At 34.7% G+C, this 26,297-nt stretch overlaps 2 protein-coding genes and 1 pseudogene across 4 annotated transcripts; 2 read left to right on the top strand and 1 right to left on the bottom strand.

Annotated features, from left to right (window-relative positions):
• The first annotated feature begins 1,634 nt into the window (after nucleotides 1-1,634).
• LOC132068030 (caffeoylshikimate esterase-like) lies at nucleotides 1,635-6,495 on the top strand (annotated as a pseudogene).
• Nucleotides 6,496-7,798: 1,303 nt separating this feature from the next.
• On the bottom strand, nucleotides 7,799-13,641 carry LOC132068028 (protein MAIN-LIKE 2). Of its 2 annotated transcripts, none has more exons than XM_059461490.1 (6): nucleotides 13,469-13,641; nucleotides 10,334-10,448; nucleotides 9,582-10,226; nucleotides 9,267-9,434; nucleotides 8,793-9,182; nucleotides 7,799-8,667 (listed from the first exon to the last, which is right to left on the bottom strand). In XM_059461490.1, exons 2-6 carry the CDS (start codon nucleotides 10,427-10,429, stop codon nucleotides 8,059-8,061), a joined length of 1,908 nt encoding a protein of 635 aa, XP_059317473.1. In that variant the 5' UTR covers nucleotides 10,430-10,448; nucleotides 13,469-13,641; the 3' UTR covers nucleotides 7,799-8,058. The 2 variants fall into 2 exon arrangements, with proteins under 2 accessions (XP_059317473.1, XP_059317474.1); XM_059461491.1 differs by lacking the exon at nucleotides 13,469-13,641 and adding an exon at nucleotides 10,942-12,309.
• Nucleotides 13,642-14,684: 1,043 nt separating this feature from the next.
• On the top strand, nucleotides 14,685-21,199 carry LOC132068027 (V-type proton ATPase subunit G 2). 2 transcript variants are annotated; one of them, XM_059461488.1, is made up of 4 exons: nucleotides 14,685-14,757; nucleotides 19,020-19,133; nucleotides 20,013-20,113; nucleotides 20,690-21,199. In XM_059461488.1, exons 2-4 carry the CDS (start codon nucleotides 19,043-19,045, stop codon nucleotides 20,831-20,833), a joined length of 336 nt encoding a protein of 111 aa, XP_059317471.1. In that variant the 5' UTR covers nucleotides 14,685-14,757; nucleotides 19,020-19,042; the 3' UTR covers nucleotides 20,834-21,199. The 2 variants fall into 2 exon arrangements, with proteins under 2 accessions (XP_059317471.1, XP_059317472.1); XM_059461489.1 differs by having other exon boundaries at nucleotides 14,699-14,757; nucleotides 19,037-19,133.
• The last annotated feature ends 5,098 nt before the right edge of the window (nucleotides 21,200-26,297 follow it).

The following is a 26,297-nucleotide window of genomic DNA, read 5'->3' as shown; positions in this document are numbered from 1 at the left end:
CAGATTTTGGGGTTGTCGTGACATTTCTAGTTATGATAAGTATTTAAGACTTGATAACTTATTCTTATTTAATTTTTCGCTTATTTAACTTGTTATTAGTAATGTGGTTCGCCTACTCGGAGGGATTGCAAGCAATTCATTTTACTTTTGTAGTTGGTTAGATGTGCCAAGTAGACAGGTCGAGCTGAATTTGGGTAGATCAAAATGAGTTGTGTCAATAAATGAGTCGGTCAACCCCAACCCCCAAAGTTATTGAATCGGACAAAATAAATGGTTATACTCTAACCCGTCCAAGAGTTACTTGGGATGAAATGGACTGAGTCAGAATGAGTAAAACAAAATAGTCCAACCCGCCCAACTTTTCAAAATTTTTGTTTCCTTGTTTATTTTTTTTATAATTTGTATATTTACCTAATATTTTTTTTTTCTTTATTACGGCTTTATATAACATATCAAATAAAGAAAAAAATTAAAAATATTTCTCATGGATCGATTGAAGCTACTTATCAATTAAACTTTTAGTTGAACCAAATTAAAAGATCAAAAAGAGTTGAGAAACTTAAACGGATTAGACAGATCATGCTTTTTATGAGTGAATTTTTGCCACCCCTAAAAGGGTGGGATCATCATGTTACTCCGATGCTGGGCTCAGTGGCCATTTTCTTAAGTGTGCATTCTGTTATGAGCTAATAGCCATGCTATCGAACTCTTTTTTTTTCCCTTTTTTTAGCCATTAGGGGTGTGAGTTAGATGAATAGGATTCATTCATCATTAGTCAAATGTCTCGGATATGAATCTTGAGAATGGACCGGAGAAATTTTTAGTAGAAAACGCTATTTCTTCATGAATTCTACACAACCCGAATCAAAATTAATTAGGCCAATAAAATCTTAATAACCCCTGATTAAGTATAATAAATTAACCTGACACATAGGTCCACTGCCCTTTTGTAGCCGTCAATCTAGTTCCAATTTAACAACCAAAATTTATAATGCAATAGTACTGATAGTCAATCTAGTTCCCTTTTAACAACCAAAATTTAACCAAAATTTATAATGCAATAGTACTGATAGTCAATCTAGTTCCAATTTAACAACCAAAATTTATAATGCAATAGTACTGATAGTCAATCCGAGTTTTACACTCATCACTCAGTAACTCACAATTCCAAGTTCATTACAAATCCACGTGGCTTAAAACTATTCAGTCAATGGTGGTCCCCACTTCACCAGTGGAAATCATTGGCGTAATTTGCGTTGTGCACGGATTCACCGATTCGTAATATCTGAGATCATGAGACTGTTTCGAAAAATCTAATTTTACTTATACACAATGAAATAATAGAGAAATTAGTATGATATTAAATAACTGACCGAATCATACTATTAACACCCCTATATAAAAGTGCTAATTGATCGGGTTGGATTAAATTTGAGTAGATCATGAAATAAATTAATAAATAAGCGAATCATTAATCTACTTAAATGTTACTACTTGAGCTGCAATTAAATAATTAATTCCAACTTCCAGCTGTCACTAATATGTTTTGTTTTTTTAAAAAAAATTCCAATACATGACGAAGCACACTACTTTTCCCTGTCTCTTTGTTATCTTCTTCTTTCCATGTCTATATATATACACACACATTATCCTATCCCCTCGGCGCATTATAGCAAAAAATGAAACATCCAGTTTCTGAAGCAAACGAGTCAAGTCCATTTGGCTCACTGAGTCAAACCGAGTTTTACTCTCATCACTCAGTAACTCATAACTCCGAGTTCATTACAAATCCACGTGGCTTAAAACTATTCACTCAATGGTGGTCCCCACTTTCACCTGTAAAAATTACTGGAGTAGTTTGTGTAGTGCACGGATTCACTGGAGAATCGAGTTGGTTCGTTCAACTTACGGCAGTTCATATAGCGAAACATGGATTTGTTGTATGTGCGATTGATCATCAAGGACATGGTTATTCTGATGGATTAATTGCTCATATACCTGATTTGAATCTTGTTGTTGATGATTGTATTAGCTTCTTTGATTCCTTCAGGTATGAGATAAGAGCCCGTTTGAATTGGCTTATAAGTTGTTTATAAAAAATTATTTTCAAACTTTTTCTCGAGAAATTTGGGTACCAAATTTTAAAGCCTATATTTTTACTTAAAAATAAGTTCAAAAAAATAATTGGGCCATTTAATTTAACTTATCTAAAAGCGAATTATGCCTAAAAAAAAAAAATAAGTCGACAAAAAAATAAGTTTCAGCCTATTCCAACTTTTTTTTTTTTTTTTGCTTATAAGTTGATTGCAGCTTATAAGCCGCTTAAAATAAGCCCATGCAAACAGGCTCTAAGTTGCTTCTGATTTCAATCTAGCATTTGAGGAGAAAATGACAAAAATGGTCCCTTATTTTTATAGCAGGTTCAAAATAGTCCCTTAAGTATCATTTTAGCAGTTTCGGTCCTTTAAGTTTGTCAGAAGTGAGCATTATTGGTCTCAGTCGATATTTACCAAACTCTATACCGGATTTGAATGTTGTTGTTGATGATTGTATTAGCTTCTTTGATTCCTTCAGGTATGAGATAATTCTAGTTTTGTTAGTTCTAAATTTTAGAAGATCATTTCAAAGTGCTAATAATTGAGTTTTAGATTTATAGCCTGTTTGGTCAAACTTCTAAAATTAATTTTTGTTTGGCTAATTAATTTAAAAAATATATTTAAGCAGCAATTAGTGTTTAATCAAGCTTTTAAAAAGTGTAAATATATTTTTCTCTAAAGCGCTTTTAAAAAAAGTGCTTCTGGAAAAAATTATTTTTTTAGCTTCTGAAAAATTGTTTCTGCTATTCCTAAAAAGCTTAGCCAAACACCTCACTTTTTAAAACATAAGTACTTTTGTTAGAAAAATAACTCTCGGAATTGAAATTAAGTGTATACTGCATTTTTATTTTGATTCAAAATAAGTGTTCACTTTACATAATCGAAAAAAGAATTAATTTTGTTTTGTCAGATTTGTTCTTATTTACTCAAGACAATAAATAAGTAAAAGTCTGGTTAATTAAGGATAGTTTAGTCAAACTATGTATTTTTTCCCCTAGGAATTAGTGTTTTCGGGTGTGAAAAAATGGTAGGTGGACACTTATTTCAACCGGAGGGAGTAATATTTATTATCTTCGTCTCAATTTATGTGGCACTTTATCTTTTAGAGTGTCAATTTTAACTAATTTTTTAAGCTAAATTAAATTAGATTAACTTAACATTTTAAAATTAAAATTTTAGATATTTAAAATTAAAAACATCGTGAAACACTGATTCATTGTATTTGCGATTGATCATCAAGGAAATGGATATTCTGATGGATTAATTGCTTCTGCAAGAGATAAGTTGCTTCAATCTAGCATTTGAGGAGAAAATGACAAAACTGATCCCTTAAGTATCACTTTAGCAGTTTTGGTCCTTTTGAGTTTGCCAAAAGTGAGTTCTTTAGGTCGCATATTTACCAAACTTTATTTAATTGGAACTGTGAAAATAAAATATTTAACGGGAACTCACATTTAAGGGTACATATTTTGTTGTTTATGTTTATCATTGGTCTTTTTCAAGAATCTGGTGAACTTTTTGAGGTGCAATTTCTGTTATTCTTTATCTATTATTTGAGTCTGGGGTAGTTTGTTATGATGCGGTTTCTGAAACTTTGACAGGAATTTTTGGTGTTTTTTTGGTTAAATTCTTCTTATCACATAATATTTAACCGTCAAAGTTTGGTCAATATTTGACGGAGACAAAAAATGCTCATATTTGGCAAACTTAAAGGATTAGAACTACTAAGTTAATACTTAAGGGACTAATTTGAACCTACTACCAATGATAAGAGACTGTTTTTATCATTTTCTCAGCATTTGACGGTTTGACGGAAAACTTGGCCACTATAATGAAATGTTGTGATAGAGGACGACAGTTATAGAAAGACCTGACTGTAACAGAATTTAAATTAAAAAAGAGTATTTAAAAATAAAAATTATGTTTAAACGTGCATTTAACATGGGAAAAAGTTAAAATTTTATAAGCAAAACAAATTTTCACTTGAAAACTGGTCAAAAACACGGATTCATTGTATGTGCGATTGAGACTGATTTTTCTTGTATTTCGATTATCGTATTGCTTTGTGGTAGTTGTTGCTCCTTTTTTCAGACTACTTTATCATGCTTTTTATAGGATTTGCCATGGCTTATTCGCTTCGTCATTTCTTTTTTCATATTACTTTGTAATAGCCTCTCTACCTTCCAAGGTAGAGGTAAGGTATGCGTACACTCTACCCTCTGTAGACCCTGCTTAGTGCGATTTCACTGGGTATGTTGTTGTTTGTATACCTGATTTAAATCTCGTTGTTGATGACTTATTAACTTGTTTGATGACTGTATTAACTTCTTCGATTCCTTAGGGATCACCACGCTCCGCCATCGTTGCCGTCATTTCTCTACGCGGAGTCGCTTGGCGGTGCTATCGCGCTACTTATAACTCTCCGGGAGGGCGATTCTCGTCCCACGCAGCCGTTTTGACGGTGTTGTTTTAAATGGAGCTATGTGTGGGATCAGCAATAAGTTTAAACCGCCGTGGCCTTTGGAATATCTAGGGAGAAGTATTCAAAACACACTCCAACTTTGGCCAAAATTGCTATAACACACTCCAACTTTGCGGGAGTCCTATGACCCCCCTGGACTATTTTTTTGTGTATTATTGAGGATATTATTGGGTGACGTGGACAAAAAGTGAGTCCCTCAATATTGGGTATTATTGAGTCCACGTCACCAATAATACCCTCAATAATACACAAAAAAATAGTCCGGGGGGGTCATAGGACTCCCGCAAAGTTGGAGTGTGTTATAGCAATTTCGGCCAAAGTTAGAGTGTGTTTTGAACACTTTTCCCGAATATCTACTTGATATTGCTGCAGTTTTGATTCCCACTTGGCCCGTGGTTCCCACTCGCGGCTCGTTGCCTATGGTTGCATTCAAGGTATGTGATAAATCAAGTGAAATGTGATTTCAGATCGAAGCATAGCCAGAATTTGAACTTTATGAGTTCTGAATTTTAGAACGATTATTTCAAATATTAATAATTGAGTTCTAAATTATACTGGTATTTAGACATATTTAATAAATTTCTAAATGCAAATTACACTGTTTGAGCCAAAGTTGTCTTATCCATATCCAAGCTTCTTTGCTCCGTCCTGAATTTTTCCAATTATTGTCTAAACATCAATATACATAATAGGTGTTTGACCATAGATTTCAAATATTTTCACTTTATTTGAAATCTATAGAGTTCTGCACCGGGCTGCCTCCTTTTTTGGAATTTATGGAATTGGAGCTGAAGATGGAGTTGTGTTGGTTATATCTTGTGTAAAGAATATTAGGAATAATATTCATGCTTGAATGTACTTTTTTGAAATACAACTTCAAAAGTGAAATATGAGTTGAAAAACAGGTTATAAGTTGTTTTCCAAAAATTTGAAATACAACTTCAAGTTGGATGTGGAATTTTCATTACCAAACACTAATTTTCAAATAAAGTGAAAAATTATTTCAGAAAAAAATGAATACTAACTTTTATGGTCAAGATGTAGTTAATTTTTAAACACGAATATACTATTTGAGCAAAAGCTAACCGACGAGACCGAGCTTCTAGCTCTGCCCCCGAATTTTCAATTTACCATTTGAGCATTTCTCTTTTGTGGCTTTTATTTAATTTTTGGTTCTTTTCTGGTAATTCACGAAGGAGGAGTGGAAGAGGAAGCTGGCAGTAGCAAGTCCAAAGAGGCCAGTTATGAAACCACGCACAGCGACAGCGCGTGAGTTGATGAGAGTATGCAGGGAGTTACAGGGGAGATTTGAAGAGGTGAAAGTGCCATTTCTGATAGTACACGGCAATGATGATATCATCTGCGATCCTGCGTGCGCAGAGGAGCTATATCGTCGATCGACGAGTAAGGATAAGATGTTGAAAATGTATCCCGGGATGTGGCACGAGCTCGTTGGTGAACCTGAGGAGAATGTGGAGAAAGTGTTTGGAGATGTCGTCGAGTGGCTTAAAACGAGAGCTGAGGGTAAAACCGATCAGAAGACCACCGTGGATGCAGAGGCGGAGTCAGGATTTGAAACTTGTGGGTTCGGGATCTTAATTCTTTAATGTTACTGGGTTCTTAATTAATAATTTGTACATAATATGACAAAAAAATTAATACAAATATATAATTTGAACAAAAGCTACTGGGTTCGGCCGAACCCCCACTGGAAGGTCTAGCTCCGCCCCTGCGTGGATGGAGGCGCGTGAGGAAGTGGCAAGTGGGAGTTGGTTGGGAATATTGTAGTTGAGGAGTGGTTAGAAATGCAGTAAGTTAGTTAAAGAACAAACAAACAGTGTGATGTAACTTAAAAGTGCCAGAAATAAATTTGTAGAAGCAGTTCATTTATATGTATCTTCATTATTTATGTGGCTCTATTTAAACTTTTATCAATGCAATACTTGATGATTTTAGGTTATTTAAACTAAGATTTTTAATCCTTTTACTGGCATATAAATATTTAGCAAAACTCAAAGTCTACTTTCCATTAGTCCATAACCACAACTTACTGGTAATGCTTGTATGTATGATTTCTTTTTCCATTTTGCCATATTTGGCGCTCTGTTTGCATGACTTTAGAGAGATTGTTGGTCTTTCGAGATAATTTCCTTGTAGCTTTAGGTTTACTTCATTCCTTTTTACACCTTCAGTCAGCACCTTTGCATCTTGAAGTCGATGCAGATATGAGATTACAAATCTTTTGAGATGATCAGCGCGTCCGGAGGAGCTATATCGCTAATCCTTAAGTGTCCGGAGGAGCTATATCGCCAATCCTTACTCTCGGGATGTGGCACCAGCTCGTTGGCGGAGAATGTGGAGAAAGTGATCGGAGATGTCGTCGAGTGGCTTAAAATGAGAGCCGAGGGTAAAACCGGCCAGAAGACCACCGTGGACGGAGGCCCGTGAGGAAGTGGCGAGTGGGAGTTAGTTTGGGATATTGTAGTTGAGGAGTGGTTAGAATTTAGAAATGCAGTCAGTCAGCTAAAGAACAGCCAAACAGTGTGATGTAACTTAAGGGACCAGGAATAAACTTTTAGAAGCACTTCAATCATATGAATCTTCATTAGTCGTGTGGTTCCATTTAAACTAATATCAATGCAATATTTGGTGGTTTATGTTATTGTTTTAGTGGCATATAAATATATAACAAAACTAAAAAATCCCTTTCAAACTATACCATAACCACAATTAATTGGTAATGCTTGTATGTAAATTCTCTTCCATTGTGTCATATTTTGCGCTATGTACGACTTCAGAGAGATTTTAGGTTTTTTGAGATAATTTCCTTGCAGTTTTAGGTCTCTCTTCGTTCCTTTTAGCACCTCCCGTCACTCTCATTCCTTTTAACACCTTTAGTCACCATCATCAGCATCTTGAAGTAAATGCAAAATGATCAAACCATTCCAAGGGACCTTTCATCAGCATCCTGAAGTAAATGCAAAATGATCAAACGATTCCAAGGGACCTTTCCTTGCTTGCCTGTCTCTTTATATTTTTAGGTCCACTTCGTTTTTTTTAAACACCTTCAATCACCATCATTTGCATTATCTGGATACCAGCATTGGCTGGATGCGTTTTTTCCCCAATAATCCTTTTAGTAAAGAAAGAAAAACAAAGAGCATATTTTTTAATCAAACAACACAATAAACTTGTCAAATCAGGTACCCCAGCTGCAGGATACAGGTCTAATAAAGGTTGAAGAAGATAAAGCATAACATTACCATTCACAAGTACTACATGTTGCGTAATTTTCTTCTCCTCAACTAGAAAAGGGGGGAAATCATCTCCAAATGAACTGAAAATTGAGCAAGCCACAATAAAGATCTCTAGCTAATTAATTACAACAAGCCTAAGATGAGAAGCTTGGACTTCTAAAGATATATAAATCTTAGAAAGAATATCATCCCCCTACAAAATAAAAAACTCATGTTTACTGGTCTAAACAAGAACCCCATAATCGTTCTGCTGTGCAACCTCCTCTCTAGTTTCATGCGAGACCTGAGGAACAATATTAATTGAAGCATGAGGTTTATCTTCTGCTACTTCACTGGTGAGCTGTCCATCTTCTTCTCCAGCTATATGATGGAAGTGTGATTCGTCAATTTCCTTAGCATCTTCGCAGAAATCAATATCATCGACACTTTGACCTACATGAGATATCCGACCATGATCATCTTCACTTACAGTAATGCATAAATGAGAATTATCCACCTCACTCCCCACATGATATAGGTGAGCAGGATCTACATCAAAAGTTGCAGAAGGTATCCGAGATTGCATGGGTATCCCTGCTGCATAATATTGCTCTACCTCTTCTTTACGCTTACGTTTTCCCCCCATCCCCTTCCTTCTTACTCTCTCCTTTCCACGTGCTCTCTTTCCAGTTTCACTTTGTGAGTTCGATGCAACTACTGTACTTGCAATCTGATCCCTCAGGCATTCATAAGTAATATATCGGATTCTTGTGACAGATTGCAACTGTTGATCATCCATCCCATGAGTTGAAACAGTGTCCACTATGTGGGCAATCTCCCTCAGTGCGGCATTCTGCAATAACAAACAAACAAATTTAAACAAAAAATTGGAGGTGCGACATGGAGTAAGGAGGGAGAAGAGGTTGTGGATAACTGAAAATTGCGAAAATCCTAAATTACATTTATCTGATAATTTACCATTCTTTGAAACTCAGATGAGATAGGAACAGGCCTCCCCACCAACTTCCTTGTAATTCCCAAGTACCACTGCATGTATTCACTTTCCTCCACATCTTCCTCTGCCTCCACAATGTAGAGATGACGATTTGACCATTCATTAAGCTCTGATTCCATTTTTGCTGATAGATCTACACCACCATCAACTCCCCGACTCTTCCTCTCCCACTTCTGTACTTCTTCAGGGATTGTTTGATGCATGCCAAACTGCCTTAGGCAACGATCTGGGAGGTGTCTTTCTGCCTTGTCATAACATATCAACATGGTCTTTGATCTCCCCAGAATGAGGCTGCGCAATACATGGTCTGGTATGACGGTATGACTAATGTTTGAGTAAGGACACCAGTCGACCTGGACATAGAATTATTCCATTTTTAAAGCTCTTTAAGAGGTAAATGATTAAGTCACACAAGCAAGTTCTGGAAACTAACTTACATCAGATGGCTTCATAGAGTCCAATGATTTTCGGTAGAATGCCACATCACGGTTTGACGTTGGACTGCTTTGTTTACCTTTCCACCTAAGAACAAATGGGAAACACTCATGGATTGGATCGTGATTAAGCTTTGGCCGACCTACATTGAGGTGGTAGTAACTCCAGCACTGCAAGAGAGGGAAAACTAATCACAGGCAGATTTAATATAAAGAATTCAGTGATTACATTTTCAATTACTTGTCAAAGCATGACAGCCAGGTCAATTGTGTCCCCATGGAACCTCAAAGGCAAAAAGTTTCCTAGCCTCATCATACCTGTAACAGTGTCAAACAGCCACTAATTGTGCTTTGGGACCTGAGGGAAGCATTGCCAAGCGCTCTGTACAAGAAGGATAAGGCTGCAGCACCCCAAGCATACTTGCCAGCTTCATCAAAATCATCAAACAGTGGAAGGTACATGACAGGTACTTTATTGCCAGTGGTAGTTGAAAAAATGGTGCTACCGACCAGGTATAGAAGATAAGCACGTGTATAACGCTCAATATCCTCCATGGAAGCATCCTCCGGACAGTGGGAAAACGTCTCTTTCAACCAACTAAGCTTCACCATCCCACCACTCGTATATCCAGAGTCGGGTGCTTGCCCCAACAATCTGATACAGACTGCTTCACATGAAGTATATGTCACGCCTATAACAGCTTCACCATCAACTGGTAGCCCAAGCAAGTAGGCGACATCCTCAAGGGTCACAGTCATTTCCCCAACGGTGAAATGGAACGTGTTTGTTTCTCTCCTCCATCTCTCAACTAGGGCAGATATGAGTGGGTTATCCAAACTGATTGCCGGTATCATTCTCAAATAGCCAAATCCAGCCTTTTTAACCAACCCAACCTGTTTCTCTGTGAGCATCCACTGATCGAGCTTTGATGTGTGTTCATGACACCTAAGAGCACCACGCTCCTGTCAACAATGAAAATAAGCCATTCAAGTCAAGTCTAAATCACAGAGTTGCTACCAAGTGTCAATTTGGGGAAAAAGAAGGGGAGGAAGTTTATCTTAATGAATACCTGCCCCTCCCAAATAGCAGATGATACATGTTTGTCTTGATCGTATAACACAGCATCCTCAATTGGTCCAGGATTACTTGCATAGTAGTCCACCATCACTACTTATGACATATCTCTGAAACAACACAAACTTAAGATTCCTATTTAAAATAAAATTACGGAGTTATTTGAAAAATATAAGGCAACTTAACCACATTACAAAATTGCAAAGAAAAAAATTATAGCAACTCTATATTACAAAGTTAACTTATCTTCTTTTGTTTGCAAGATACTGCCTGTTAGCATGTAGGTTTTTGGGGAAGGTACCTAGAGAAGGAAATTCCAAATAACTGTATGATCTAAGGGTAACTAGAAAGGACACTGTCCAAATAACCGTAACCTTACAACAACAAAACAACTACTCCTCAACCAGTGTTTCTAAAAGGAAAAAGCATAACAAAGCAACAACGTTCATGGGCTTGAAGCAAAAAGCCAAAAAAAAAAAAAAAAAAAAGAGAGAGAGAGAGAAGCGAAAAAAATTTCGAAGTGAAGTGCATAATTTACGGAAATTTAAAAATGCCAAACATACACGAGCTTCATATTATAACAATCAAGATAACTAAGCTTACCAATAAATATACAATAATATTAATCCAACTGCTCAAAGCTGAGATTCAAAGAACCGCCTTTTCTTTTGGATCACTTTGTGGCGTCATTGTTTGAACTTTGAAGAGCACACTTCTCTTCATCACATGGCTTCACCCACATGAAACAATTACCCCTCGCTTTGCATCGCTTGATCACTTTAAGCGACAAAGCAATGGCTTTTAATTACACTGGCCTCCATATGATTCCATTTCATTTGGGTCCGCCTCATTTCACTACTTAATAGTTTGACTTTTAGGACAAACAAGGACTTCTCTTAAATTAGGAATTCTCTAACTGTCACATCTATCCTACAATGCCAAACAACCACGACTATAACTAACAAGACTAATGTTAAACATTTTACTTAACGTAAGATCCTTAATCCCCACTACTTAGCATCGCATATGGATACTTTCATTCCATTGTATTCTGTTCTTCGCTATTCCCCATGGATTTTAAATAACCGTATAGTTACTTTATTCTTATTTGCGTTTGATTGAATATCAAGCTTTTACTAACATTTTCCTATTTAATTCTCTAACTGCGGGTTCACTGGTTAATCTTCAAGTGTTTTTGCACTTAAACCAGACTTTCTTTTCTATCAGATGTCCACAATGATTACATAGTTGAGCTACTGCGTCAGTTCTAAGCAGTTAGGATCAACCACATAAATCATCTTAGAAATATGATAATTACCAATCAATTATTGCTCAGTCCTAAACTAGGTGTATCCAATTATATAAATCACTATACCACAAAAAAGATAATCCGTCTGTTTCAATTTGTTTGTCTCGTTTTGACTTGGCACGGAGTTTAATTAAAGGAAGAAGACTTTTGAATCAGGTGATCTTAAACTAAAGATGTGTAGAATGTACCAATTGCCCTTTAATCATGTGGTCTTAAACATGTCATGTGGAAAGTTAGAATTAAAGAGTTGCCAAAAAGGAAAGAGACATTCTTTTTTTTTAAACACACTAAAATGGAAAGTACGACAAACAAATTGAAAGAAGTAGCTTTATATGGAAGATAAGTTTTCTTCCAAATGATGAAAAGAAATTTAAAAAAGAACTTACAAACACAGAATTACCAATATATACAATCTAACTGCAGTAACTAAAATTACTAGATAAATACACAATAGACAATAAACACAATATATTAACTTTATAACAGCCAGGGTGGAGACAAGAAATACATACATATACATAAAGATAGATAGAAAGAGATAAAGATAGATACAGAGAAATGTACTACTCCCTCCGTCCCAATTTATGTGATATAGTTTGACTGGGCACGCAGTTTAAGAAATAAAGGAAGACTTTTGAATCTCGTGCTCTAAAACAAGCCAAAGATATTTGTGTGGTTATAAATCATCTCGTTAAGTGTAAAAGGTAAAGTTAAATTGTTGTCAAATAAGAAAGGCTTAATGCATATGCGGCCCCCTAAACTTGCATCTTTTTTTCATTTTGGCACCTCAACTAAGCATTGTTCCTATTGAACCCTTAAACTCGTCCTCAAGTGTGTCTATCAAACACAATCCGACTTAAATAGCATTTTTCAAATAGTAGATATGAACCCATTTTTTGACTAGCTAAGCATACTATTACAAAACTAGCCATCTGGTCAATGGACCATCTTAAACCCAAATTCCATAAATTTTTCTTCATTTCCAGAAACTTCAAACAAGATTGTCTTCTATAAAGTGTAAACCCCATGTGGTTTATATTACTAAATCAGATACCCCGCAACAAAATCTTTAGAATATTTTCAGTTATTTGACTATGACAAAACAGTAAGGGGTCGTTTGGGGTGAAGGATAAGCAAAAATAGTCCCGAGATAAAATTTTAGTGCCCCCTTATCCCATGTTTAGTTGGAATAAAAATTTGGAATAACTAATCCCGGGATTGTAGCCTTATTTTATCCCACTTTGGAATAACTAATCCCGGGATTCGTTATCCCGGGATAAGTTGTTTCCCAACCAAACAAGCCCTAACACCTATTAGAAATCAATTCAATCAATGATCAACCAAAAAACCGTATGCACATGAACTGGAAGTTGGTAATTAAGTAAGAAATGACACTAATGAAACTAACTGGATCTCTACTCGCGCATACAAAAAATAATTCTATCCTATTGCAAAATTTGCTATGTAAGATTGAGACAAGTTCAGGTTAACTGGTGAATAACGCTTAATCGATAAAGAAAACGGAAAAAAGATGTGTTTAGGGCTTAATATATGGTTGGGAATAAGAAAAATGATCATTCTTTTGACGATTAAAAAAAAAGTGTACCACATAAATTGGAACAGAGAGAGTAGTTAAAACAGCAAGTCAAGGCAATGGGACATATATACATACATACATACGTATATTAAAAAAACTTACAAACACAGAACAATTTTAACCTATAGGTAAAAAAAAAAAACCCAATAGACAAAAACAAGAAAAAGAAAAATCTTAACTTTAAAAAATAAAAAATACATACATATAAAGAGATAGAAATGTACCAGTTAAAACAGCAAGTCAAGGCAATGGGTGGAAAAAAGATATCGATTGATAATACGGTGTCGTAGGGTTTGGAATCGGCGGGCACAATTAGGGAGATTGATGAATACGATGTCGTAGGGTTAGGTTTTTCATTTTAAGACATTATAAATTGGGAAATTTGAGTCGATAAGGTTTTGTTTGGATGTACATAGAACATAAAACTTCTTGTTTGGAATAGGGGAAAAAGAAAAAATGTAATAAATAAATCTTTTTCCCAAATAAAAAGTAAAAATAAAATATTAATTGTATATTGTAGTAAAAAAATTATTAATTATTATTTTATATATTTTTATAATTGAGAGTTTAGTTTCTTCCCCATAAAATATCTTATTGTTAAATCTAAAAAAACTTCTCACCACGCAAGGTTTTTTTTTTTTTTTTTACCATTCAATATTGGAACCTGAGTCCGATTAATTTAATTTTTTTTATTGGAAAACTCCGGTTTAGAAGTAAAAGGCTCTATACAAAAGACGACATTATTTTCAAGACTCGAACCAGAGACATCTGGTTAAGAATAATAAGGTAATTCTCTTTGGTCCATCACTGAATAATAGTTTAACAAGAATTTTTGTTTAAAGTTAAGGGTAAAAAACGCACCTCAAGCAGGGGTGGAGCTAGGTTGGGCAACCCAAACACCCTTTGACGAAAATTACACTAATATACAAGATTACAAATTATTTTTATGTATATATAGTAGATGTTGAACCCCTTGGCTCCTTCATAAAAATACTCACTTCGCCACTGATCTCAAGTATCACTTTTTTTTCCAGTTTTCTACCTGAAGTATCAGGTGTGAGAGTTTTCTACCTAAATTATCACTAACTAACTGGCAAAATACACCTAAATAGTCAACTAGTCGGTGATAGTTTATACTTCTGGTAGGAAATTAAAAAAAAGAAGAAGCATATTTAGGTGTGTTTTTGACCCTTTATCTCTTTTTCTTTTTTTAATTGAAACTCTTTTAAAGTTAGCACAATAATGCCTATATTTACAAAAAACACTTTTCTTGGTTCATTTTTTGTTACACAAATTTTGTCTTTTGGTTTAATACAAAATTTCCTAATTACAAGGTTGGCTAGCTCTAAATAAAAGAACTTATAGGCAAAAGAAAAGATAAAAGAAAAAGAAAACAAAGAACACACGTGGCAGTTTATGTACGTGACAGTTTAAAACCTCAACCTTCTATACACAAATATCAAACAAAACCTTCAAATTTCTCTGCATCGATTTCAAATCTCAGTTTCTACAGGTACTATATATATATATATAGATATAGATATATTTTTTATTTGAAATGTGCTAATTTTAGCTTGAAATAGATTAGATCTAGATCGGATGATTTGTTTGACTTAATTTTGATCTGAATTTGTTACTACAATTTAGTTATAATCAACTACGAATATTTGTTTCTGCAAAATAATTTGAATTTGAATTGTGATTAAAGTAGAATGTAGTTGATTATAATTTATAACTAGTTTAGAATTGAGGTTTAGGTGATTGATTGACTAATTTTGATCTGAATTTGTTACTCTGATTTAGTTATAATCAACTATATGTTTTTGCAAATTAATTTGAGGTTTATGTGAGATATGCAAACAATAATGAGTTGTAGAAGGTTTGCAGTTGGTTGACCTTGAATCGCAAGTATAAGAATATTAGAATTTGTGATTGATTGACTAATTTTGATCTGAATTTGTTACTCCGATTTAGTTATGATCAACTAGTTGTTTCTGGAAAATATTTGAATTGTGATTAAAGCGAAATGTAGTTGATTCTAACTAGTTTGAAATTGAGGTTTAGGTGATTGTTTGACTAATTTTGATCTTTGATTCCTATGAATTTGATTTGTTACGCTGCTTTAGTTATAATCAACTACGAGTATTTGTTTCTGCAAAATAATTTGAGGTTTATGTGAGATTCACAAACAATAATGAGTTATAGAAGGTTTGCAGTTAGTTGACCTTGAAAGCCAGTGTAAATTATTTGAATTGTGATTAAATCAGAAAGTAGTTGATTGTAACTAGCTTGAAATTGAGGTTTAGGTAGTTGATTGATATCTGTGTGTATTGATGGATCTATCATTTTTATAGAGCGATTCTAGGAATAGTAACTAGTTATAATCAACTATTTGTTTCTGCATAATGATTTGAGGTTTACGTGAGATTAGCAAAAACAATAATGAGTTCTAGAAGGTTTGCAGTTGGTTGACTTTGGACCACCAGTGTGAAAATATTCGAATTGTGATTAAAGCGGAATGTAGTTGATTCTAACTAGTTTGGAATTGAGGTTTAGGTGATTGATTGACTTGCTTCTGGCAAAATGTTTCAGCTTTAGGTGTTTGACTTGTTGACAATGATATCTTTGTCTATTGATGGATCTATTATTTCTATAGAGCGATTCTAGGAGTAGTAACTAGTTATAATCAATTATATGTTTCTGCCTAATAATTTGAGGTCTACGCGAGATTCGCAGACAATAACGAGTTATTATAAGGTTTGCAGTTGGTTGACCTTGAACAGGCAGTGTAAAACTGTAAATTATTAGAATTGTGATTAAACCGGAATGTAGTTGATTCTAACTTGTTTGGAATTGAGGTTTAGGTAATTCATTGATATCTGTGTGTATTGATGGATCCATCATTTGTATAAAGCGATTCTAGGAATAGTAACTAGTTATAATCAACTATTTGTTTCTGTTAAATGATTTGAGGTCTATGTGAGATTCACAAACAAGAATGAGTTATTATAAGGTTTGCAGTTGGTTGACCTTGAATTGCCAGTGTAAAAGTATTCGAATTGTGATTAAAGCGGAATGTAGTTGATTTTAACTAGCTTGAAATTGAGGTTTACTTGATTGATATCTGTGTGTATTGACGGATCTATCATTTCTATAGAGCGATTCTAGGAATAGTAACTAGTTATAATCAACTATTTGTTTCTGCATAGTAATTTGAGGTTTACGTGAGATTCGCAAACAATGATGAGTTATAGAAGGTTTGCAGTTAATTGACCTTGAATCATCAGTATAAAAATATTCGAATTGTGATTAAAGCAGAATGTAGTTGATTCTAATTAGTTTGCAATTGAGGTTAGGTGATTGATTGACTTGCTTCTGGAAAATGATTCAGCTTTAGCTGCTTGACTTGTTGACAATGATGTATTTGTATTGATGGATCTATTATTTCTAGAGAGATTCTAGGAAGAGTAAGTATTCTGAAATATCCTTTTTCTGAGTTTGGGATTGGGAAGAAAGAGGGGATGGTTGACGGTTAGCAGTTTCTGATCCGGGTTTGAAATTATTGTCTTGGATTTTGTATAATGGAGATTCCTTTGATATGAATATGATTGCCTGCTCGTGTTTGCTCATGATCCTAAAGGAAACAGTCCAGTAGCCCTCTGAATATTCAACTAACAGTCCAGTAGCCTTCTGAATATTCAACTAAGCTATGTGTAGCAGTATTACTGTGGTCTACTTTGGAGAATTGACGTGGTTTTCTGATTCTTTCTGAAGTTAACTGCTAATCCTCTAGTTTTTCCTTCATATCTAAGTAGGTTCTGTATTTGATTGAAAAGGTTATACCAGTCTTTTTTTTTTTTTTTTTTAGAAATAAAATTGTATCATTCTGTCAGGCTCCAGTTTTATGTTTCCATGTTTTTGTTTGACTAGAAGTACCATTTAGATGACTATTCCAGTTTGGTATTCAGTTTTTTTTTTTTTTTTTTTGTTTAAATATAAATTTTGCTTTGCCTCAAATTTAGGCTATGAAATTGATGGACGGGTCAGGTGGTGGTTTCTCTAAAGTCTTATGTATGAGTATTTGAAATTAAGCTTCCTTGAGCATATCTAATGCAACATGCACAGTTACGCTTCATATGGGCTCCAATGTGAAAATCAAAGTAGTACAAACATATGAAGAGCTTGGTGTACATGCCAATTTGGGGAAGCTCCAAGTTCACCCAACACAACGAGGTTGCATGATTCTGGACTCGTGTTGCATCTGGTTTGTTGAGATTGTGCAGTACTTGGACAAGAGAAACTGTTGATTGAGTAAAGATTTGTATTTTGAGAGGAGAGTTGTTGGAGCATAGCTGTTTGATACCTCTCTTCTCTTTCCTGATTGAATTTATTGTAGCTTGTTTAGTCGACCCACAAGAGAGGAGTTAAATTTTATTGGCAACAACAACAACAACAAGAAGCCTAGTAGAATCCCACAATGTGGGGTCTGGGGAGGGTAGAGTGTACGCAGACCTAACCCCCACCTCGAAAGGTAGGGCGGCTGTTTCCGAAAGACTCTCGGCTCAAGAGAGGAAAACAAGACAAAAAGTCAGATAGGGACAAACATATCAAAAACAATATGAAAACGAGGGATAACAAAAGCGAGAAAGTCGTGATAGAACAGTCTGGAAAGAAAGGAACATTAGCTACCATAGATAAATAAGATAGTCAAAGTACAAAGGCCCAACAAATATAAGCAGAAATCAAATGCAGAAATCAAATGGCAATAAACGAATGAGCAAAACTACAACTACTAGGGTGAAAGGATAAGCAACCTAGCCTTCTATCCTAATCTGAGTCCTCCACAACCTCCTATCTAAGGTCATGTCCTGGAAGCCGAAACCGTGTCATGTCCCGTCTAATCACCTCTCCCCAATACTTCTTCGCCTCCTTTACCTCTCCGAAACCATCCATAGCCAACCTCTCACACTTCCGCCCGGGAGCGTCTGTGTCTCTCTCTTCACATGCCCAAACCATCTCAGCCTCGCTTCCCGCATCTTGTCCTCCACCGATGCCACTCTTAAATTTTATTGGCATGGCTGATTAATTGTAAGTTTAACTTAGGTTCCCATTTAGTTGGCCATTAAGAAGTTGTAGGAATAGCTTCCTATTGAGCCAAGAATATTTTTTCTCTGTCAGCTCAAAGCTAATTGTGAGGCATGCGTTACTTCAACTATCTACCAAGTTCTGAGCTCATAAGTATTTGACCTAGGATTCTTTTCATTCTAGACCAGGCTGTCGCAGTAGATTGGGAACTATAGCTAATAAACTATAGGATAGCTGAAATTGTAGTGACACCAAAGCTATTACAGGGACATCCTGACATTTTGCTGGCATAGAATTAGCAATTGAAGTGTGCTAACATGCAAAATACATGTGTCCTCCCTGTCCCACTTGCGATCCACCTCTGTTTAGCCTAAATGTTGGGTAGTTTGAAGTCTGGCCTATAAATTTACAATCTGGACTACACACGAGAAAAGATCCTAGTACAAACTGGTCCTTAAATTGAACCGTGTTGTAAATGAACTATGTGTGGTTTTTCTTTTGACATAATACTTATAAGTTTTGGTCTTGTCAATTACTCCAAGGCCATAAATTTTTTGCATAAAAGACGTCATGGCTGTTCTTTTTAGCATAGTTTCACAGCTTGCTAACATTATGCTGAATAATGGTTGTTGTGTTCTTCAAATATCTCATTGATATCTTTAAGACACATATTTTCTTCTTTTCTTGTAGTTTTATAAGTATATCAGACAAGGATGGAATCCAACAGGGGCAACCAGACTGGTATTCAACAACTTTTAGGTGCAGAGCAAGAAGCTCAACACATTGTCAATGCTGCCAAGAGTGGTAATTGATTTCCCCTTTTTTAGCACCTCCAGTTTTCTGATTTTTGAATTGGATTTCTGTTACTTTCACTAACTGTAGTGCAACGATCAGGAGGCCTAGTTCATCAGCGACATACATATGCTATTTTCAAGTGATGGGTCGATTGCTATAATTTCCTCTTTCCACATAATAACGTCTATTTCCATTGCAGTTCAACTTTTTCCCTTCTGTGTAGTTGTGCATGGTAAATTTTCTTAAGACCACGTTTTGGTTATGGTGTCACACTTTCTGAACCTATTACTTGACAGACACTAATTGCATTCTTAGGTGTGCGGTACTTATTGAGGGCTTGTTTTCAGTCTTAACCAACTCAGTTCCAATAAAAGGGAAAAGCTGGAGGATTTTCATCTCTGATGTGCACTGAATAAGTAAAATCTAAGCTGGACGTTTCTTCCTAACAATACGCCACTTTGCCTTCACAGTTTTAAGTACACTTCATTTTCCCAATACCGTAAGTTGTATTTCCGATCAAACTGCAACATCCCACTTAATATGCATTTGTTATGTTCGAAAGGGAATTTAATTCATATATAGGGCATGTCTAGAAAAGATGCAAATTCACGCATTTCTTGTAATGGATATTTTCAATAGGGAGTTCAAATATGGGATGAGAGCCCAAGGTATTGGATATTGGTAAAATTTTGGATGTCATGCGTTTAATAACTATTGCAGCAAAAAGCTGATAATTCTTATACTTATTCCCATGTCTTAACTAATTATACTTATTCCCATGTCTTAACTAATAGTATGAGTTGTGGCTATCGTCTTTCAGAGCACCTGGACTGGAATCAATCAGTTGTATAAACAAGTTCTATATCCTGACTTTGGTTTCACATGCAGCAAAACAGGCTAGAATGAGACAGGCAAAGGAAGAAGCTGAGAAGGAGATAGCTGAATTTCGTGCTTACATGGAAGCCGAATTTCAGAGAAAGGTTGAACAGGTAAATAAGAAACAAATGGTTTCAGAAAAGAAACCAATTTTCGTGTACCTGTATGACAATAACAACAACAACTACTCTTCAATCCCAAGCAAATTAAGATCGGGTATTTCTTCACATATTGACTAGTTTTACGTTGGCTGTCAAACTTATTGCAACCCTCCTCTTTTATCCGGACTTGGCACTCCTATGTGAGCAAGTTTACACATGCTGCGTTGCATGTATTAATATGAACTCGAATATTTAAAAAAGCAAACATGAACATTTAAGACCAAAACTAGTGTTTCTTTACATTTTCCCCTTGCTGTATTCTTGATCAGTGCCCATATTGTAGGTGATCTCCTCTTAGATCTTTAGAACATGATTACCTTTTCTGCTCTCGTCTGTTTGCTGATGGTAATCAGAATGTTTGGTCAGTCCGTTATTTAGGATGCTGATTAAGAGGATAATTGTTTTTATTTTCTATTCGAACTTCCTTTTTTTCGTGTGTGGGGCGGAGGGGGGTTGGGGAAGTAATGTGTTATTCAACTTACTTTACCCTTGATTAAGCACACTTGTTAATATCCGTGTTGTCTACAGACTAGTGGTGATTCGGGTGCTAATGTCAAACGCCTTGATCAAGAAACATTTGCAAAGATCCAGAACTTGAAAGCAGAATCCGAAAGCATCTCCAACGATGTTGTCCAGATGCTTCTGAGGCAAGTGACAACAGTAAAGAACTAAGATCATCTCTGAACGATGAACAGATTCAAGTTTATGGTCATTTTTTTTTTTTTTTTTTTTTTTTTTTTGCAGATTTTTGATTACCACTATTGCTGGTTTTCTTGCTACACCAGTTTAATGAGTGTCGTCCATTTGTATTTTTATTTATCACTATTGGTTTTCTTGGCCCTAGTTGAATAAAAGAAATCATGTACCGATATTCTGTGAGGGCAATTTTTTTATTTCAACTTACCCACATTGTGTGTTTACATTAAACAAATGAATGAAAAGTGGTGTCATGCACATTGATAAGCGATATGTATTCTCACTGTGGAAAAAATAATTGATTTGGTGCTTTCTATTTATTATATTAAAATCTTTGATTCATTCTCCTTGGACTATTCTACTACTTTTAAGTTGAAAAGAGATTGGAAGTTACAAGTAGTTAAAGATGGAGAATAATTGTTATTGATTTAATATACTGACGAACAATAAATAGAGACAAATAGTATTGTTGATCTGTTTGGAAAACCACCTGGTAATTGGAATTGGTGTAATTACTAGGGTAGTAATTACCCAACTTCGAAATTACGACGGTCTATTTGTTTGTCATAACTTAATTACAGTGTAATTATACGCGTACGGACATCACGTTATCAAAGAAAATAAAATAAATGGAGACGAATAGTAGTGTGTAGAAAGCTTTTTTTCATTTCTCACTCGATGCATTGGGCCTTTAGCTATTACGGATTCGCATCGCATAAGTTTCATTAAAATGGGAAATACTTTCTGGCACAATTTTTTTTCATATCCAGGCTCAAACCTGAGATATTTAGTTAAGGACTAGGATTCTAGCCATGCCACTGCAACCTTTAAATTGTTGAAACATTCACCAAGCTCACCTCACCCAACATAATTAATTGTTCTTTTTAAGTAGGCGTTTGGACATGCGTTTTCATCTCATGAGATTTGGGATTTCAAATCATGATTTCAATTTTTCTAAATGTAAAAGTTGACCCATAAGTTGATAGATATATTTACCAATCATGTTTACCGGTCATTTATATCAAAAATTAAAAGATCTACAAGTTGATTGTATATTTATAACAAAGTTACTTTTACTAACCATGTTGGAGGATTATATTAACGGAAAAGGGCCAAATATACTCCTGTACTATTGAAAAATGGTCAAATATACCTTTCGTTATATTTTGGGTTCAAATATACTCTTGCCGTTATACTTTGGGTTCAAGTATACCCCTCCTCCATTAAAATTGTCCAAGGTGGACACCAAATATGACGTGACACTGACAACTCAGCGAGGTGGATAACACGTGGCATGCCACCTCACCACCCAACTCATTTACCATCTCTTCCCCTTTTTCACCCACCACTACCATCTCCTCTCCCTTCACAACTAATGTCCCCATCAGCACCACTACACCACCATTTCAGATTACTCTTTAAATACATGTATATAGCGATTAGGTCAGTAACTGAATGATGAACATGTTCAGTTACTTTAGCTTCTCTCTTTTTCCTTTTCCGAATGAAGCAATAAGATTAACTAGAATACCACAGCCTAAACAATTTCAACCTAAGTTAAAAAACCAAATATAAATGCAACATTATCCTCACTTGGATAAAAATTAAGAAGTGTATGCTTCTAACAAAGATTAATTGAGATTCTTGGAGCTTTCATGTCAACCTGGATACTTAGAAAAACTTCATTGGCCATTCAAAATACTTGATAATTGAATTTATACCTTTTTTGAAAATTTCAAAACGAGAAACAGCATAAATTGCATACGATCAGTTAAACAAAATTCAACTCAGTAAATGAATTTTCAACAGTTGTATTTCTTGAAATGGCTAATTGGGCTGGTGTGGTGGTGCTAACGGTGGCATTGGTTGTGAAGGGAGAGGAGATGGTAGTGGTGGTTGAAAAGGGGAAGAGAGGGGTAAGTGAGTTGGGTGGTGAGGTGGTACACCTCGCTGAGTTGTTAGTGCCATGTCATAGCTGGTGTCTATCTTGGACAATTTTAACGGAGAAGGGGTATATTTAAACCTAAAGTATAACAGCAGGGATATATTTGAACCTAAAGTATAACAAAGGGTATATTTGGCCCTTTTCCAATAGTACAGGGTATATTTGGCCCTTTTCCGTTATATGAAAGAGTAGTTACATTACAACTCATGTTCAATTTTTTATTTTATTAAACTAAAATTTAATTAATTAATGTTGTATTTTTTAATTAACAATGTTGTATTTTTTAATTAACAATTACTTCAATATCAGGAACATTATATTCTTCATGGGGTTGGCGAACAAAACCTATTAGACATAAAAAGAATATTATTAAAACTTGATTATGAAGTGTTAATAGTAACGAGATATCATAATAATCTATATTTGGAGTTAAGCAGTCAAATCATGTTAGAGTCCCTTAATACTCGACTCTCGAGGTGCATGAGACTCTTGACGCTTAGTACGTGAAAAGTTTTTAACTGAAGTAGCCAAGTAGGTACACCAAATAAGTAAAAAAGAACTATCTTTTTCAAAGTTTAAACTATTCGAAAATAAAAAGGTCTAATCCTTACTTAAGATCCCAGTAAAAATGAAGCAAGATTTTAATAATTACATCCTCTGTTAATTCTATATTCAAATTAATTTCAATATGTAAAATTGAAAATTTTGGAATAATCTATTTCGATTAAAATGATAAATCTCATAACTCTTAACAATAAAAGGAGTACCTTGAAAATCATAACGAATTTTGCTTGTCTATATATGTTCTATTCCATCTTTAAGTTTCGATATTTCACCTCGATGGTTAGGCCCCCCTACCATATACATGAGTTTTTCAACATTTTAGCTTATAAATAATGTTCTTTTTTGTTTTCACACGATACTGCTTTAATTTGGGCTCGACTAATCGGGATTTGTATTGGGAAGTTTCATTTTGGCTGGTAAAATAATTTCTATTAAAGGTGATTTCATTCTCAAAATTTCAACTCGAAACGAGATCTCTAATTAAGGATGCCAAAGTAATTACCGCTCCACTATACGCTTTATATTATCTGTCTTTAAGAATTTAATCAATTACATCGGTAGCAAGTAGAAGTAGCAAGTAGCAACTATGAAAAAGGAAATGATTTTCTTTTTCTTGTCCTCCGAAAGGGAATAACTTTTGATATTGCAAATTGTGCAATTATTAGTGCTTTCCCAAAACTTGCCGACAAAAATATAAATATATCAAAACAGAAAATCCTGTTTATTATAAAACATAAAAGGAAAAGGGGAGGGACATTAACATTGACCCGCAAATATCGGGATTTTAATGACAGAACAAATTCTATCACACGTTTTTCAAGCCTTTAGTATAAGCACGTACAATATCAACAAATTTTCTAATAAAAAACATGGCATTTATTATGACTTATTACTTTGGTAGGATTCCATCTTTTTAATTTGGAACTTCGCCATTAATATTGGTACGAATGATTATGAGGAATCAAATTTTATTATTATAAGTATTTATATAGCTTAAACTAATAGAAGAAAATCTTATTTGACCTACTAAATACAGTAATTAAGCAGTTTTAGTTCTTTAAATTCGCAAATAGTGAATATTTTTTGTCTCTGTTAAAATATGTAAAACTCTGGTTGGTAGATTTAAAAGGAACTTTTAAAACAAATACAGTTTTAACATGAATTCACATTTGGAGGTAGAGGCAGAGTCAATATTTGAAGCTTATGGGTTCAGATTCTTGCCCTTTTAAGTTAATTTCTAAGTTAATAATTTATGCATATTAAATAAAATTTTAAAGATAAATATAGTGTTTAAGCTAAGATCACATGATTTGGGCGGACACATACATTGATCTCTAGCCCCGCCCCTGTTTAGAGGTGTCTTTTTTCTTTTCTTTTCTTTTTTTGTCTATTTTTGGAGTTTGGTGTAGTTTTTTGAATTACAATTTATGATTTTCTTTTATCTGTTTCTGGTATTTGGATATTATTTTTGTGTTAAGATTTCTAGGATTTTAATGGCGGTAATTTCTAATAATTTTGGTTAATTCTTTTTCAATACAATTCTTACTAAATCTAACTGTCAGAATTTGTCAAATATTTAAACGAGACTAAAAATGTGCACTTCTAAACAAAACAAAAAAAAAAAAAAAAAAAACATCTTAGAGAACCAAAACTCAAACACAGAGGCGGACCAAGGATTTAAAGTATATGGGTTCAGAATTTTAATTTTTTAAAGTTATTGAGTTCTACCCGCAAGGGTGGCTCGGTTGGTTGAGCATGGGGCTTTCATAATGGAGGTCTCAAGTTCGAAACCCCCTGCCTATGACAGCAATGGATTTGCCTTATGGGTTAAGCTCATCGCGCCGGGCTTGCCTAGTGCGGGTTACCTCTCCTATGTGGTTTGCGAGCTATTGCACAGGAGCTGAGTTTACCCTATGCGTATCCGAAGGGTAGCGACTGCGGGTTCTACTCAAACAGGTGCTCAACTTGTACATTTGAAAGTAACTAAAGGATGTGGCCTAACAGATTGGGCTGCTTCTCCCCAACCAAAAGAATCAGGTTCGAGTCCTATTATAAAAAAATTCATTCAAATATAATCAAGCTCCTGTGTGGGATATTAGACATCGGATGGGAAACCAAGAGAAAGGAAAAGAAAGATTATATTGTTGCCTCCTCCTCCTGAGAAAAGGCCATAAATAGTCCCTTATCTATGAGAGAAGGTCTAAAATGGTCCCTTAACTATATACTTACCAGTTTTAGTCCTTTAACTATCCAAAAAATTATCAAATTTGGTCTCCATTTATTTTTTTATACAAACGACGTACAAACTCATAAACCTTCGTGAGATTAATCGTTAAACCATTATCGACCTATATTTCTCTCTCTCTCACTTCTTTTTCCTTAAGTTCATTCTTTAACCTCAACTTTTTTCCTCAAGTTCTCTCTCGCCAGAATCGACGGATTGTATCGGTTAAAACGATCAATCCGTCAATTTTGTTAAAAAAAAAAAAAATTGAGTTCTCACGTCGGTTTTTTTTTTTTTTGAAAATTAAAGAATGAAATGTAGGAACTTTGAGTCAAACCCGGGTATGTTCCTTGGCATTAAAGGGCATTACCACTAGACCACTAATATTTTTGTTCATATACTTACATTGATTTAATTTATACTGTTTTTTCGCTCTAAAAACCGACGGACTCCGTCTCTGTCCTTTTTTTTATAAAAAAAATAAAAAATAAAAACCGATGGACTCCATCCGTTTATTTTAGAAAATAATATAACAAATAATTATATTTTTTTGCGCATTTTTGTGCAAAAAATAATCGACGCAGTCCGACGGTTTTCTTAAAAAAAAAAAGATTTAAAAAAATTATTAAAAAAATAGACAGAATCTGTCGGTCTTTCCGTCGATTTTTTTCATCGATTTTTACCAGTTTTTTAGTAGTGTTTGAGAA

Source organism: Lycium ferocissimum, chromosome 8, assembly GCF_029784015.1.
Source record: "Lycium ferocissimum isolate CSIRO_LF1 chromosome 8, AGI_CSIRO_Lferr_CH_V1, whole genome shotgun sequence".
In the NCBI taxonomy this organism is placed as follows: Eukaryota; Viridiplantae; Streptophyta; class Magnoliopsida; order Solanales; family Solanaceae; genus Lycium; species Lycium ferocissimum.
The sequence above is the reverse complement of the archived record's forward strand: the minus strand, read 5'-3'. Positions and strand labels throughout refer to the sequence as shown.

What these genes read in the sequence shown, in the direction of transcription:
- LOC132068028 (XM_059461490.1), bottom strand. Translation starts at nt 10,429, where the DNA reads ATGGTGGACTACTATGCAAGTAATCCTGGACCAATTGAGGATGCTGTG. An exon ending in ACTCTATGAAGCCATCTGAT is followed by an intron (nt 9,183 to 9,266) that starts GTAAGTTAGTTT and finishes TTCTATGTCCAG; the next exon opens with GTCGACTGGTGTCCTTACTC. An exon ending in CATCTGAGTTTCAAAGAATG is followed by an intron (nt 8,668 to 8,792) that starts GTAAATTATCAG and finishes TTGTTATTGCAG; the next exon opens with AATGCCGCACTGAGGGAGAT.
- LOC132068027 (XM_059461488.1), top strand. Translation starts at nt 19,043, where the DNA reads ATGGAATCCAACAGGGGCAACCAGACTGGTATTCAACAACTTTTAGGT. An exon ending in TGTCAATGCTGCCAAGAGTG is followed by an intron (nt 19,134 to 20,012) that starts GTAATTGATTTC and finishes TTTCACATGCAG; the next exon opens with CAAAACAGGCTAGAATGAGA. An exon ending in TTCAGAGAAAGGTTGAACAG is followed by an intron (nt 20,114 to 20,689) that starts GTAAATAAGAAA and finishes TGTTGTCTACAG; the next exon opens with ACTAGTGGTGATTCGGGTGC.